The 12,923-nt window shown below is 39.0% G+C and overlaps 1 protein-coding gene across 4 annotated transcripts in view; it reads left to right on the forward strand.

Moving 5' to 3' along the window:
* Positions 1–12,923, forward strand: part of PTCH1 (patched 1) — a 75,807-nt gene that overhangs the window by 53,589 nt on the left and 9,295 nt on the right. For all 4 annotated transcript variants that reach the window (XM_073344958.2, XM_073344957.2, XM_073344959.2 and 1 more), the window contains 4 exons: positions 2,838–2,980; positions 5,506–5,689; positions 7,269–7,549; positions 9,115–9,252. In XM_073344958.2, the coding sequence (XP_073201059.1) occupies positions 2,838–2,980; positions 5,506–5,689; positions 7,269–7,549; positions 9,115–9,252 (746 nt within the window). The remainder of the gene's footprint in view (positions 1–2,837; positions 2,981–5,505; positions 5,690–7,268; positions 7,550–9,114; positions 9,253–12,923) is intronic.

Genomic DNA, 12,923 nt, shown 5'->3' on the forward strand with positions numbered 1-12,923 from the left:
TGAACTTTGTGTATATAAGTAACTGGATGTAAATGAGGTAATTTATATTCCCTGATTGACTTATAATTACACTTGTTTTCCAAAGGGTAATCATACCCTGTGCTTCACAGTGCCTGCTATTTGCATGGGTCAGGAAGGAATTCATTCCCTCATCCCCAACATCTCATGTACAGTATGGCAAAATTGGCCAGATGCACTTTGGAGGGAGGGGGTTCACCTTCCTCGTGTGAAACATCAAGCATAGGTCACTGCTTCATGTGACAAATTTTATGTTCCTGCATATGCCATTTTAAAAAATTCCTTCATTTGTATAGCTTTGCCAAAGAAAGGCACCACTATGTTGCTTTATCTTTCCATTCCAAAAGATTTTGCTGATCACAATTATTTTTAAAACATACTTGTTTTTTGGTTGTACTTGTAATGTGTAGCTTAAATGTTGGTGTGACCTGCCCATACTGAAGACATTTTCCTTTGAATTCAAAACTTTTATTTATTTAAAAGTGTCGTGGTATTTTTGGTGGTCTGTAAGTTGAAGCGATTTTGAAATCATTAAGAAGTTATACACACCTAAAGGGGATTTCTTAGATACTCTTTCTGACATCTCTAGATCTCAGCAATGTACCAGTTCAATAATAAGAAACTGGTGCTGGTACTCATGCCTATTCCAGTAACAGCATAAAGGGAATAAGCCATCTAAGTCATAAAATATTCAAAATGGATTTGGAGTTTGTGGCAAAGATCCTTTTTTTTTTCCTAAGTATAAAAGGAGGCAAAAAAGACTAGATTTTCACGCAAGTTAGTTATGTAAAATTTATGCACAGTTGTATACTGAATTTGCAAGCACAAGTTAAGTAATTTTGAATGCATTTGGCTAATTCTGATTATTTGTGTATCTAGTTGTCCCCTTTGTATGAAGTGTATATTAGTCTGAAAACTCTGGCCCCAAATATTGTCTGTTTAGTATAGCATCTTATGCTCACTTTACCAAGGAAAGTCATGTTTATCGTAACTTACGAGTCGTCTTTTCTTTGGTGGTCTCTCCTCCTCTCCCATGTTCTTCTTGAATAGCTCTCCTTTAACTCCCAATGTGCTCTTTTACATTATTATTCTGATAACACAACTGGTGCTTATAACCATTTCACAGAAGGTTTTAATGGAAAAACCTGTGTTCAGGAAGGAGAGATTTGTATTTTTCCACTTCCTAAGTTATGTCTTGCCCACTCCGAGTGCCCAACAAGCAGAGCTTTCATATTGCATGCTTTGGAGTCACTTAGATGATGTTAGAGTCTCTGGTGTTAAATATTCTGGGCAAGGGGCTGGAGTACTGTCTGAGCTGGGTTTAGAAGGTTTGCTTTATTATTTTGTTCTGAACCTGTTGGCTTTAGTGAGGGAAGGGGGGAGTATGATTATGGAGGTCTGCAAGGGAGGCAACTTTCCAGGGAGGGGTAAGCATTTGTAAAGGTGAATGAGCACTCAGGCCCTAAGGCTGTGTGTCATTTAGGTCATGTTTTCTCTTCCAACACTCTTATCTCTTTACAGCTGTAGCTAACCTATCAGTTCTGTAATGATGGTTTTGATTACAGCCTCTCAAGGCAGCTGTGAGGTGGGTCGGTGCTTTTCCTTCCCTTCCCAGGACATGCGGTTTGTCATCTGTTCTCAAAGAGCCTCCTTGCACTGGCCTGTGGCTTCCTGTTCTAAATCTGATCCAAATTTGTGCTGTGAGCTATTCCCCCACCCTACCCTGAAAGGGTGGCAAAGAGGAAAATAACAGTTGAGAGTGAATAGGTGTTGGCTGTGATCTTTACACATGCTGGCAGCAGATCCCACGACTTGTATTAGCTACACAAGTTGAACAGATGGAACAAATTGACAAAACCATGTTCACTCATGCTGTGCTCAAGAAGCAGCTGAGTTGTTGTTTGAAGTTGAAAGTTTGAGTGTGGTTTTATTTTCCCCCTTGCAGTGGAATTTCTGGTTCTATCATAGAACCTATTGCTTTAGCGCTCTGCAGTAGCACAAGACAGTTAATGAAAGAGCTAATGTGCTTGGCCAGCATCTCATGAAGGGGGGGGGGGGGAGGGAGGGCAGGAGCAGTATGGGGAATGTTTCTTTTTAGATAACGGATTAAATTCCTCCCTGATTTAACTCCATGGTAGTCAATGGAGTTTCTGTTTTGGCCCCATTCAGCGTAGGGTGAGATTTCAGTAATGTGTGGGGGCAGGGGGTTGCAAAGCGTGGAGATACACATTTTTAAAAAATATTAGCATTGCACAACTGTAGTTTATTAATAAAGACCTCTGTGAATCCTCTTCTTTTGGTTTACAAACTGAGTTCTCGGACCTAACTCCTAGCCCTGTGAATGGGACAATGTTTAGCTATGCCACCAGGAGAAGGAATTGTGACTGGAAGTCATAATGCCTTCCCAGCTCCCCACTCACTCCTGGGGGTAGTGGTTTACTACAGCTCTTTTCTGAGTGCAGGTTACTTACCCACTCTCATGAGCTCAGCTCTGCTGGCCAGCTCCAAAAGCCAAGGCTCCTCCTTCTTGCCACCCCCTTCACGGAGGGATCGTAGCAGACTCTGTCTAGCTTGTACTCTGTGCATCTGCACTCCAGCCACAATATGGGGAGAGTCCTAACACAGCCACGCAGTGAGCATGAGGCTGGGGGTGGGTTTACGTCTCCTGCAGCTTCATTAGGGAGGCTACAGGCTGACCCAAAATAGGTATATATGTAAAAAGAGTAATTACTTTTGTTTCTCCCAACTGTAATTTGTTTAAAGAGTGGTTTCTTACTCTGCATGTTTAATCTTTCCACCCCTTTTCCAACTCACTGTAGGTCTTCAAGATGCATTTGACAGCGACTGGGAAACTGGGAAAATCACATACAACAGTTACAAAAATGGATCTGATGATGCTGTCCTGGCCTACAAACTTCTGGTGCAAACAGGCAACCGCGATAAACCCATCGACATCAGCCAGGTACTGTCCCATATGTCACTGTGACCATACCTGTTTATGTGGAAATGCACAAACTAGTGGGAGGTGTAGAAGAAATGGGGATTACTTAGTTGTTTTTTCCGGTATCTGTTGAGTTTAAAAAGCCGATCCTGCAGTTCTCACACACATGATTAGCATTGCTTGCTTCAGTTGGATTACTCATGGGAGTAATGCTGCAGGATTGAGGCTGCATTCTGTAATATTCAAAAGCAATCATCACAAATGTCTATCTTTATGAAATACTAGGTGGTGCATACTTAATATTTTTTGAGTCCAGTTCTGCTCTTAAATGCATGAGCTCAGTTCCCATTGAACACAATAGGAGTTGCATCCTTGTATATGAAGGCAGACTTGAGCTTTACATGGCCTGATTCTTCTCCAATTTTACATCAGTTTGAACGCCATTGACTTTGGTGTAAATCAGGTGCAACTCCACTCAAGTATGTGAAGAACCAGTAATATAAGGTCATCCTCTGTCTATTTTGTTTTTTCACTGGTGAATAGAAATCTTAAAATATAGATACCCAACTACTCAATTTGCTCCCAACAATTTGAATGGAAAGGCACATTTTTAAGAGATATTTTTTAGGAGGGGTGGGTGAAAGGGTATTGGAGCCATCATATACTATAGTGAGGGCTGCCAGCCCTCCAGGATTGTCCTTGAGTCTCCAGGAATTAAAGAGTAATCTTTAATTAAAGATTATGTCATGTGATAAAACCTCCAAGAATACATCCAACCAAAATTGGCAACCCCAACTATACTACTCCTGCACTATCATGAGTTAAGGGCACATCGACATTTGAGCTGGGAAGTGTGATTCCCTGCTCTCATAGACATACCCACGCTAGCTGTTCTCAAGCCAGCATGCTAAAAATAGAAGGTAGCATGGACAGGAGCCTGGGCTAGTCACCCAAGTATGTACCACTCTGACTCCCTGGGTACATACTTGGGCGGCTAGCCCAAGCTGCTGTCTGTACTACCTCGGATACACTACTATTTTTAGTGCACTAGCTTGAGCAGAGATAGCATGAGTACGTCTATGTGAGCTGGGAATTACAGCTCATTAAGCAACCTGAACAGAGAGCTCCTTTTTATATAGTACATAATAGCATACAGTTGTATTTGAAGATTTTTATTATGATCCCATTTGGAAGACAAAGCCTGGTGTTTTTGATTGTTTATATTAAAATTATACTTTTAAAGGGCAGTTCAGAAAAAAATACAGTAGTAGCCTAGGTTCTCTTCTCTCAGAACTATAGCTGACTTTCTGTGTTTTCAGGCAGAAAATAGTCACTCTAATGATCTTCCCGGCAGCTCTGTTTATTGTCTTCCTTTTTTTGTTGGCATTAAAGGTGACAGATTTACGGAGTACATTGTTCAAAGTTACTATGGTGTATAAAACACAGTGCTTTACAGCAGCATGCTGTCAAGTTGAACAGGAGTTTGAGTTAGGAATTAAGCAAAAGAAGGGAGTTGAAGAGGAAACTTAAGTGAGATGCCCAAGTAGTTTTGTTCGGTAGTATGTACCAGGTACATCACGGAACAAATGTGATTGGACCATAGCTTCTGATATAATTTCCTGTGCCTGGGAGGGAGAAAAGTGTCGTGCACCCACAGGGGCTGTGAGCTGTACTGTGCAATTCCAAAGACAGCTTGAAGACATATCGTTGTTGCATATCCTGTGGATTAATTGAATCCAGATCTTTGGAATCCAGCTTTTTTTTTTTTTAAACTGCTGTCACTGTTGTTTTTCATTTCATTAAAAAGACCTGAAATTGGAGTCAGTCCAGAATTTAAAATAAACTAAACAAAACAAAAAAATCATAATGTTTTTCATCCAAGACATCCTCTGGCTGGATAGCGTTTGGCTACAAAACCCTGGAAGTACACCACTGCTGTTTACCCCACAAAAACATTTGCCAACAATGACCCAAGCTACACAGTGCACTCGTCTACTTTCTTGGCGCTTGGCATTTTCTGAATACATAGGTCATAGGAGGCAAGTGTTAGCAAAATTTATACAGATGTTGTTTTATTTTTATAGCTCTCCTCCATTTACTGGGTGGCATTTCCTTCAGTGTTAACAACAGAGGTTAACTGCACACAGACGTTTATAGGGACTCTTGCCAGATTTTTTTTCCCCCTCCTTTAAATATGTTTCTCCAACTTGGTCATTTTTCCCCCTTGGCTGTAGACAGTCTCTTAGAATTCAGATTTAATTGGTTCAGTCTATTCTGGAACCATCTGCTGGTTTAATGTTTATAATAAATATTTTATGCTTTTCACAAAATAAAACAAAACACTTTTCTAAAGTTCAATACAGATATTTAGATATTTGCTCACTCTCAAACAATAGTCTGTTTAGTCACTTAATGTGAAGTCACACACACAAAAAATGATTCTGTATGTGTGTTGCATATTCCAGTTTTTTTGTTTAAAGCTTTGCAGCAAAAGCTCTGAAAGCAAAACTCCTTTCTGAAAGGCTTCTAATCTTTCCATTTTGCAGTTGACTAAACAGCGTCTGGTGGATGCAGATGGAATCATTAACCCAAATGCTTTCTACATCTACCTGACAGCCTGGGTTAGCAATGACCCCGTGGCCTACGCTGCCTCTCAAGCCAACATCCGGCCTCACCGTCCAGAATGGGTCCATGACAAAGCAGACTATATGCCAGAAACAAGGCTGAGAAGTAAGTAACATTTAATCTTAATGTCTTATAGTTTATATAAGTGCCTCACCCCTTCCTTAAAGGCCCAGTAACTCTCTAGTTACTTGACACTGTACAGGTCTCAGAAGCATAAACGGAACAATATATTGTGTTACTTTAAAATCTCGGGAGACAGATGCAGTTGTGTAATATAGTATAATGTGGTACCACTGCAGGACTTTGTCATGTTGAATAATTAGTTGTATAATAGTTTATATCTAAGCTCTAAAACTTGCATTAGACATTTCTTCTTAACACTGCTTGTTAATTTTGTATGCAAGGGAAACCTTCAGAGTGCATAACATTCTGCCTTTGCCATTCCAGAGTTTCATCATTGAAAATGATATCATGTTTATCCTAAATTTGTCACCCTAGTGTGGAAGAAATTTTTTGCAAGTTAGGTCATTCATCTAAACCACCCATACCTGTATTGCGCTAGAGCTGTTTGGGTAGGGGAGAAGTCAGTGTAAGAGAGTGTCATCCTTCCTTTCCACCTGCCCCCATTCACCTTTTTACATTATGAATGGTAATCCCAAATTGATTTTCTTAGCTTTTACACTGGATTTATTGGGTGGATTGCTAGTTGGTAACTGAGGGGTGGAAGGGGAAGGAGAGGATTGATTCTCTTGGAAATGTGATTGGATAACAAGCAAGTTGTGCTTCACTGTATCCAAACCCTAGAGCTTTGTGGCAGTCAGCCAAGTCTTGTCTTAATGAAAATTTATAGTTGAGATTATAATAGGGCAAATCATGTTTAGCAAGTCAACTGAATGACCCTGCAGGGTCTGGAACACACAGCGGCAGTAACTAAATGCTTGTTGTGGAAGGCTCTTTTTTTCTTTTGGTATTACAGTAGACTTAGCATTACATTCAAAAAGAAGCATGGAAAATTTAAGTTTGTCAGATCATTAAAGGATAAAATGTTATGTATTTCCTCAATAAGCCCCTACTGTTAGGGGTTTTTTACTTTTTTTTTTTTTTTAATGGATAGTGGCTTTTAAAATAAACAGCTGAAGTATTACAAAATAAAAGGGCCTGATTCACCACTGCATAAATCTAGTTTAGAAGCAGTTTAATTCCACTGATTTTAGATAAATATATGTTGACTTCACAGGAGTTACACCAGCATAAAACTGGAGTAACACAGTTTTATTTGAAACTCATCTTCTTTCAAACAAAATATAGGGAGAAGTATTTGAGAAGGTTGCTCTTTTATTTATTTTATATTACATACAGTGTACTGTGGACAGACAATAAAGTGATATGTGCCACAGTAATTCTAATATAATATTAGATACCCATTTACATTAAATAATATCATCAAGCTGGTCTTGAGTATGATGTACAGTGTAATCATTGAATTACACTGCAAGGTGTGAAATATAGTCACCTGTTTTAAAGTTGCCACAGAAGTTCTGGAGTTTCAACAAAGTAATTAATTTGTGACTCATATTTAACACTTTTCCATAGAAAACAAAGTGCTTTAATCATATTTATTTCTCTGCATATTGTTTTTTCTTCCTTTACAATCCGTATTTAAAAATTATCATCTTTCTCCTAGTTCCAGCAGCTGAGCCCATTGAATATGCTCAGTTTCCTTTCTACCTCAATGGATTGCGTGAAACTGCTGACTTTGTGGAAGCTATTGAAAAAGTGAGAGCTATCTGTAACAACTACACCAGTCTTGGGGTCCCCAGCTACCCAAATGGATACCCATTTCTTTTTTGGGAACAGTACATTGGGCTTCGTCACTGGCTTCTCTTGTCTATTAGCGTGGTTCTGGCTTGCACATTTCTGGTGTGTGCCCTCTTTCTCCTGAACCCCTGGACGGCTGGGATCATTGTAAGTTTATTATAAGGGTCTTTGTTAAAGGCAAATTCCTTTCAGCCTAGCTCTTGCTGCAGTCAGAAAGGTTTTGTTTATGTCTGGGCCTCTGGTGGAGTATGTATATTGCATCATTCATGATATATTTATTCAACTTGAGGGGGTAGGGTTCATGGTAAAGGTATAACCCTTAATAACCTTAATCTTTTGACCACACTCTAGTAGCTTTAAAGTTTTTTTTATAAACATAACTAAACGTTTGTCCCTGCTCAGATACTCATGAACATGAGAAATGAAGCACGGAGGAAAATTGGAATTTTTAAGTAGCTATTAAAAAATTCTACGTTCCTCACACCCCCAAGTTTGTTTGTTTTTAAATCAAACAAAATTATTTTTCATGGCGGTTTCTTATTTCTACATCTTGCCCATAAACACTAAATTGCTGTACTAACTTCTGGATGTGAATCTTAGAAGGATAAGAAGGGTGTATGGCTAGGTGAACAGTTGTGCAATACACACTGAGAAAGGAGTGTATGTCTTTAAGGAGAAAGAGCAGTAAAATTATAAATGATACAGAATACTCCTTCATGAATTCCTTGCAATAAACATTCATGTTAAATTGAATGATGATGTTCCTGTGTTTAAATTCCATAAACTATTGTATAGCTTATAAAATGCCAGAAGTAGAAAAGCACAGAGCAGTCACTAGTTTTTGTACTGTACATTTGTGCAACAGGTATGTTAAAAGGTAAATGTTTAGTCTAGAATATTTTTCATAGCACTCAATCAAACAATTTATGTTATCATTCGTGATTCATTAGCTTATAAAATCATTTATTGTAGCACTTACATTTTTTCTTCGAAAAGGGGGTTTATTTTAAAGAGTCCGCCATCTCTTTTAAAAATGTGTATTTTTGGCTCCAGAAACTTTTACGTCTACTCCACAGATTTCCCCCCACCTCTCTCCATTTTTTTTACAAGATAGATGAAAGAAAATAAAAGCTTTCCCTTAGATTTAACTGTTTGCTTTGTCCAGGCCAATTCCCCCCAAGTTTCTTCAAAGCTAAGAGACACTCTGTAACCTGACACTCATCAGCTGATTATGGCATTCACTTTCTTCCGGACTTTAAACCTGCCCTTGAGTCATCTTCACTTACTCCATGAATTCTGCAGAAAGAACCCAAACCAGCTGTTTAAAAGATGCTTTTCTACTTTTAGGGCTCTTCCTTTAATTTTTGAGAATATTGTTGGGGAAATGGGTTAAAAAGCAGAAAAGTTATATTCTGATGGATGGGGATAGGGAGGAATAATAAATTATGTTTTAGATAGTATTGACAAGAGGTAACCAATAGAAAATTGATGGTTGCTGTGCCCACTGGATCCTGGGGGAATAATTTTAAACTGACTCATTTCAGGTAATTGCAATTGAATTCAATGAAATAAGGAAAAATAGCTTGCCTTTGGAAGGTGAGAGAAAGAGTGCTGTGAGGGTTGCATTTGCTAGTCCCACATTGTTTTGAAAGTCCTTTCCTTTGTTTATATAGAGCATAAGAAGTTACTAACAGCTGTTTGAAATCATTTAGGTGGTGGTGCTGGCTCTGATGACCGTGGAGCTGTTTGGCATGATGGGTCTAATTGGAATAAAGCTGAGTGCAGTGCCTGTGGTCATCCTGATTGCTTCTGTTGGCATAGGAGTGGAATTCACTGTTCATGTTGCTTTGGTATGTAAAATTAGGCAGCATTTTGAAAGTATTTTGAAAATCTCTCCAAGATTTTTTAAAAAGGGAGCCTGAAGTTAGGCTCCTAAATCCATAGTTAGGTATCCAAATGTGTGATCTGATTTTCAAAAGACAACCAAGCTCAAACACCGCACAAGAGTTAGTGTGCCAGTTAGATTGTTGCCTGATAGACCATAATTGATTTGAAAGAATAGTTACCATCTGTTAAGTCAGTGATGCATGAAACAAGATTGGATTCAACAATGCACTTTTAAGTGCTTTTAAATATGATTTTACGGGTCTCCAGTTAATATGCAGTAGGTATTTCTATGATCCGTATCAATACGTGTACTAAGCAGAACTGTTAAGGTCTATTAAGACCTTCACACTCTAAGGTCTGGTCTACACTAGGGGCGGGGATCGATCTAAGATACGCAACTTCAGCTATGTGAATAACGTAGCTGAAGTCGACGTACTTAGATCTACTCACCGCGGTGTCTTCACTGTGGTGAGTTGACAGCTGACATTCCCCCGTTGACTCCGCCTGCACCTCTCGCTCCAGTGGACGCAATAAATCAACCCCCATTGGTTCGATCGCTGCCCATCGATCCAGCTGGTAATGTAGACAAGCATTCCGATACTACCACTGTCTTGGTCCTTTCTTTTGTCTCTAAGTGCTGCAGAGGACCTTATAACAGTACATAACTATGCACTCCCTGTTGTGTCTAGATGCTGCCTATTATGGCAAATTTAATACTTTGGGGGAGATTTTCGTAGGCACAAATGGCAATTAGGCACCATTCCCATAAATATTCAATGGTAGTTGGGTGCTTGCCTTTGAAAATCTCCCATTAGGTGCCTTTCTTTCAGAACATATTAGTTGTTAGTAATGGTCCCAGTCCTGCAGTCCATAGGTAAGCAGAACTCCCATTGATTGACTGAAGAGTAGTGCAGAAGAAACACAGAGAGAGAGAGAGCGAGAGAGAGAATGTATAAACACAGTTGGAAACATTTTCAAATTGGGTTCCTAAATTTAGGCACATAAATTAGTGGCCTGATGTTCTGAAGTGCTAAGCAACTGCACCTCCTGTTTAAGCCAGTGAGAGCTGGCATCACGGAAATTCAGGCCATTTATTTAGGTGTCAAAATATGGAATAAAGTGCCTAATTTTGGGTGTTGAAGTTTGAAAATTTTGGTTTGTTATGGAAATGTTGATATTTCTATTGTTAGAGTTGCATGTAGACTTCCATCGTAAGCCTTATTTTCTACACACACACCCCTAACTTTTGATTAAACAACTTGTTTGCAAATTGAAATGCTGAAAATAGCATATGAGATTTTTTTTCTTAGAATTTGGAAAATACGGGATTTCAAAAGTTTACATGCTACTTAATCCAAAATTACATGTGATTTAAATGAATTCCCAGTGTCTGATGATCTCCCCCCGCTTCAACACGTTCTCAACAGTGGTTGGTTTTCACAACTCCCAATGTTACATACAGAGAAGGCTCTTCATACACTCAGCATGGGGTCATTCCCGTACATTTTTCAGGAGAAGATTATTTAAGAATCACTATCCATATGGAGTGAAACAATACTATAGAGAATAGAAAGGGATCAGCCTGGACAGGCCAGTTTAATTATTGTAGGAAGGGTTATAACTATACATTAATATTTTTGTTTTTTCAAAAGTACCATCAGAATCCAGTAGGCTCAAAGAATGAGGGGGGAAGAGAAGTAGACTGGAGAGAATGGAGGTGGGGATTAGATGTGGTCCACAACTACAGAAGAGAACCTTGAGTTGAGGAGATGCAAACTGCTGAGATGATTGCTGGGGGAGTGAGAAGGCAGCAGGGACTAGAGGGGAATTTTGAGGATTAGAAACTCAGAAGCATGGTAGGGGTGCAGCAGGCTGAGGTGCACAATGGCAGTGAACTGTGAGGTACCCTCAGTTTTAAGTGGCGGGGGGTGGAGTGAGTAGATTTAAGAGGGCCTTATGGATGAGGGGTAATATAAGGAGAAAGTGACAGGCAGCTGGAAGCATATTTAGGCTTGTTGATATAAAGCAGCCTGCTAAGGCTTGTGGTAGGATAGTGAGTGTTTCAGTGATGGTGCATGTTATAGGGAAACAAATTTTAAATAAATAAATAAATAAACAAAAATGGAACACAAAAATATAAAATGCTTGGCTGTCAGTTCTAAGTGGAGAGAGAAACCAAACTAATTTATGTCACATTTTTATCTAAATAAAATCACATGTGGGTAAAGTTTCAGTCCCCAGCAAACTTAAAACCTCTTTTTTCCCCACACTGACATTGGAAATAAAACCCTTCAAAAATGTGTTTTACAATGAAAGCACCTAATAGATGTTAAACTATAGCAGCACTGCTGGCCAATGCATTCATAGAACTAACCGAATATAAATAACCCCATCAGTGTTGTATAAACAAAATATGCAATGCTTATAGTGTTGATACAGGATTTAATTGTACTTGTTTAAGACAAATTCACAATCCACTTGTGGCTCAATTTTTCTCTGCCAATTGTGAGCTGTGACCTCATTTTTTTTTAAATTCCTCCAAATAAATTCTGCATCAACACTGCACTCATTGTATTATGTATCCTTTAAATACACACCTATCCATGTGCAGTGCATATATTTTGTTACTATGTTATGGGTCTGATCCCACAGCCCTGACTCATGTGAGTTATCCAGTACACATCAGCTCATATCCTGTGCTGTATATGGAAATCCATTTGTTATCCATAGCTGAGCATGTATATATAAAATGTACTAATCCTGGATACCTTAGTTTTCCATGGTTCACTGTTATTCTTATAAATCTTGAGTACTGAAGTATGTTATATGCTGTGAGTTGCTTACTCAGAAGTCATGCGGAGGAGGATAGATTCTCTATAAATTACATCGGTGCTCACATCACTATAGTGATGAGTGGCAGGATAAAACCCTGAAACAGATGTATAGTTGTTTGGTTTTGAAGTAGTAAAAATTGTAAATATATTTGCATAGGGTGGAATATAACTAAAAAGAATAAGAGGAGCATAGTCCTGTAGTGCTTGTTTATATGAGAAGATCCACTGAATACTTTGGGTCAAATCCTGCTCATCTCATTCAGTTAGGGGCTGATTGTGCATACAGATCTGCTAGCATGGGGTCCTGTGCCCACATGGAGAGATCCACTGACATCAGTGGAGAATTCTGCTTTAAAAGTGTCAGAAAGATACAGGATGCTGAACTCAGTGTTACTATGCATGTGAGTAAAGGTTGCAGGATCACGTCCAAGTCCACAACAAATAATAGTTCAAGTCATGTGGTCCCTGCTACCACAGAATTCCCATGATATCAATGGGAGTTTTGCCCAGGTAAGAACTGCAAGAGTAGTCTTATAATTTTTACAGGAGAAGTTCTTTCAAAATTAAACAAATCCTTTGTGGGTGGAAACAAGCAAACAGAGCAACCAATCCTTATGAGGTGGGGCGGGGGTTGTTTCAGAAAATTATTGCTGTGGCCCTGACCCTGCAATCAATCCTCACTCCACTCCCATGACTTCAGTAGCAGCTGTATACAATGACTGCAGAATCAGACCTTGTCTTGAACTCTAGGCAGCCACAAAGATATTTTAATAAACTGTAAATTGGAGTAATTAGTTGGG

Source organism: Lepidochelys kempii, chromosome 5, assembly GCF_965140285.1.
Source record: "Lepidochelys kempii isolate rLepKem1 chromosome 5, rLepKem1.hap1, whole genome shotgun sequence".
Taxonomy (NCBI): Eukaryota; Metazoa; Chordata; order Testudines; family Cheloniidae; genus Lepidochelys; species Lepidochelys kempii.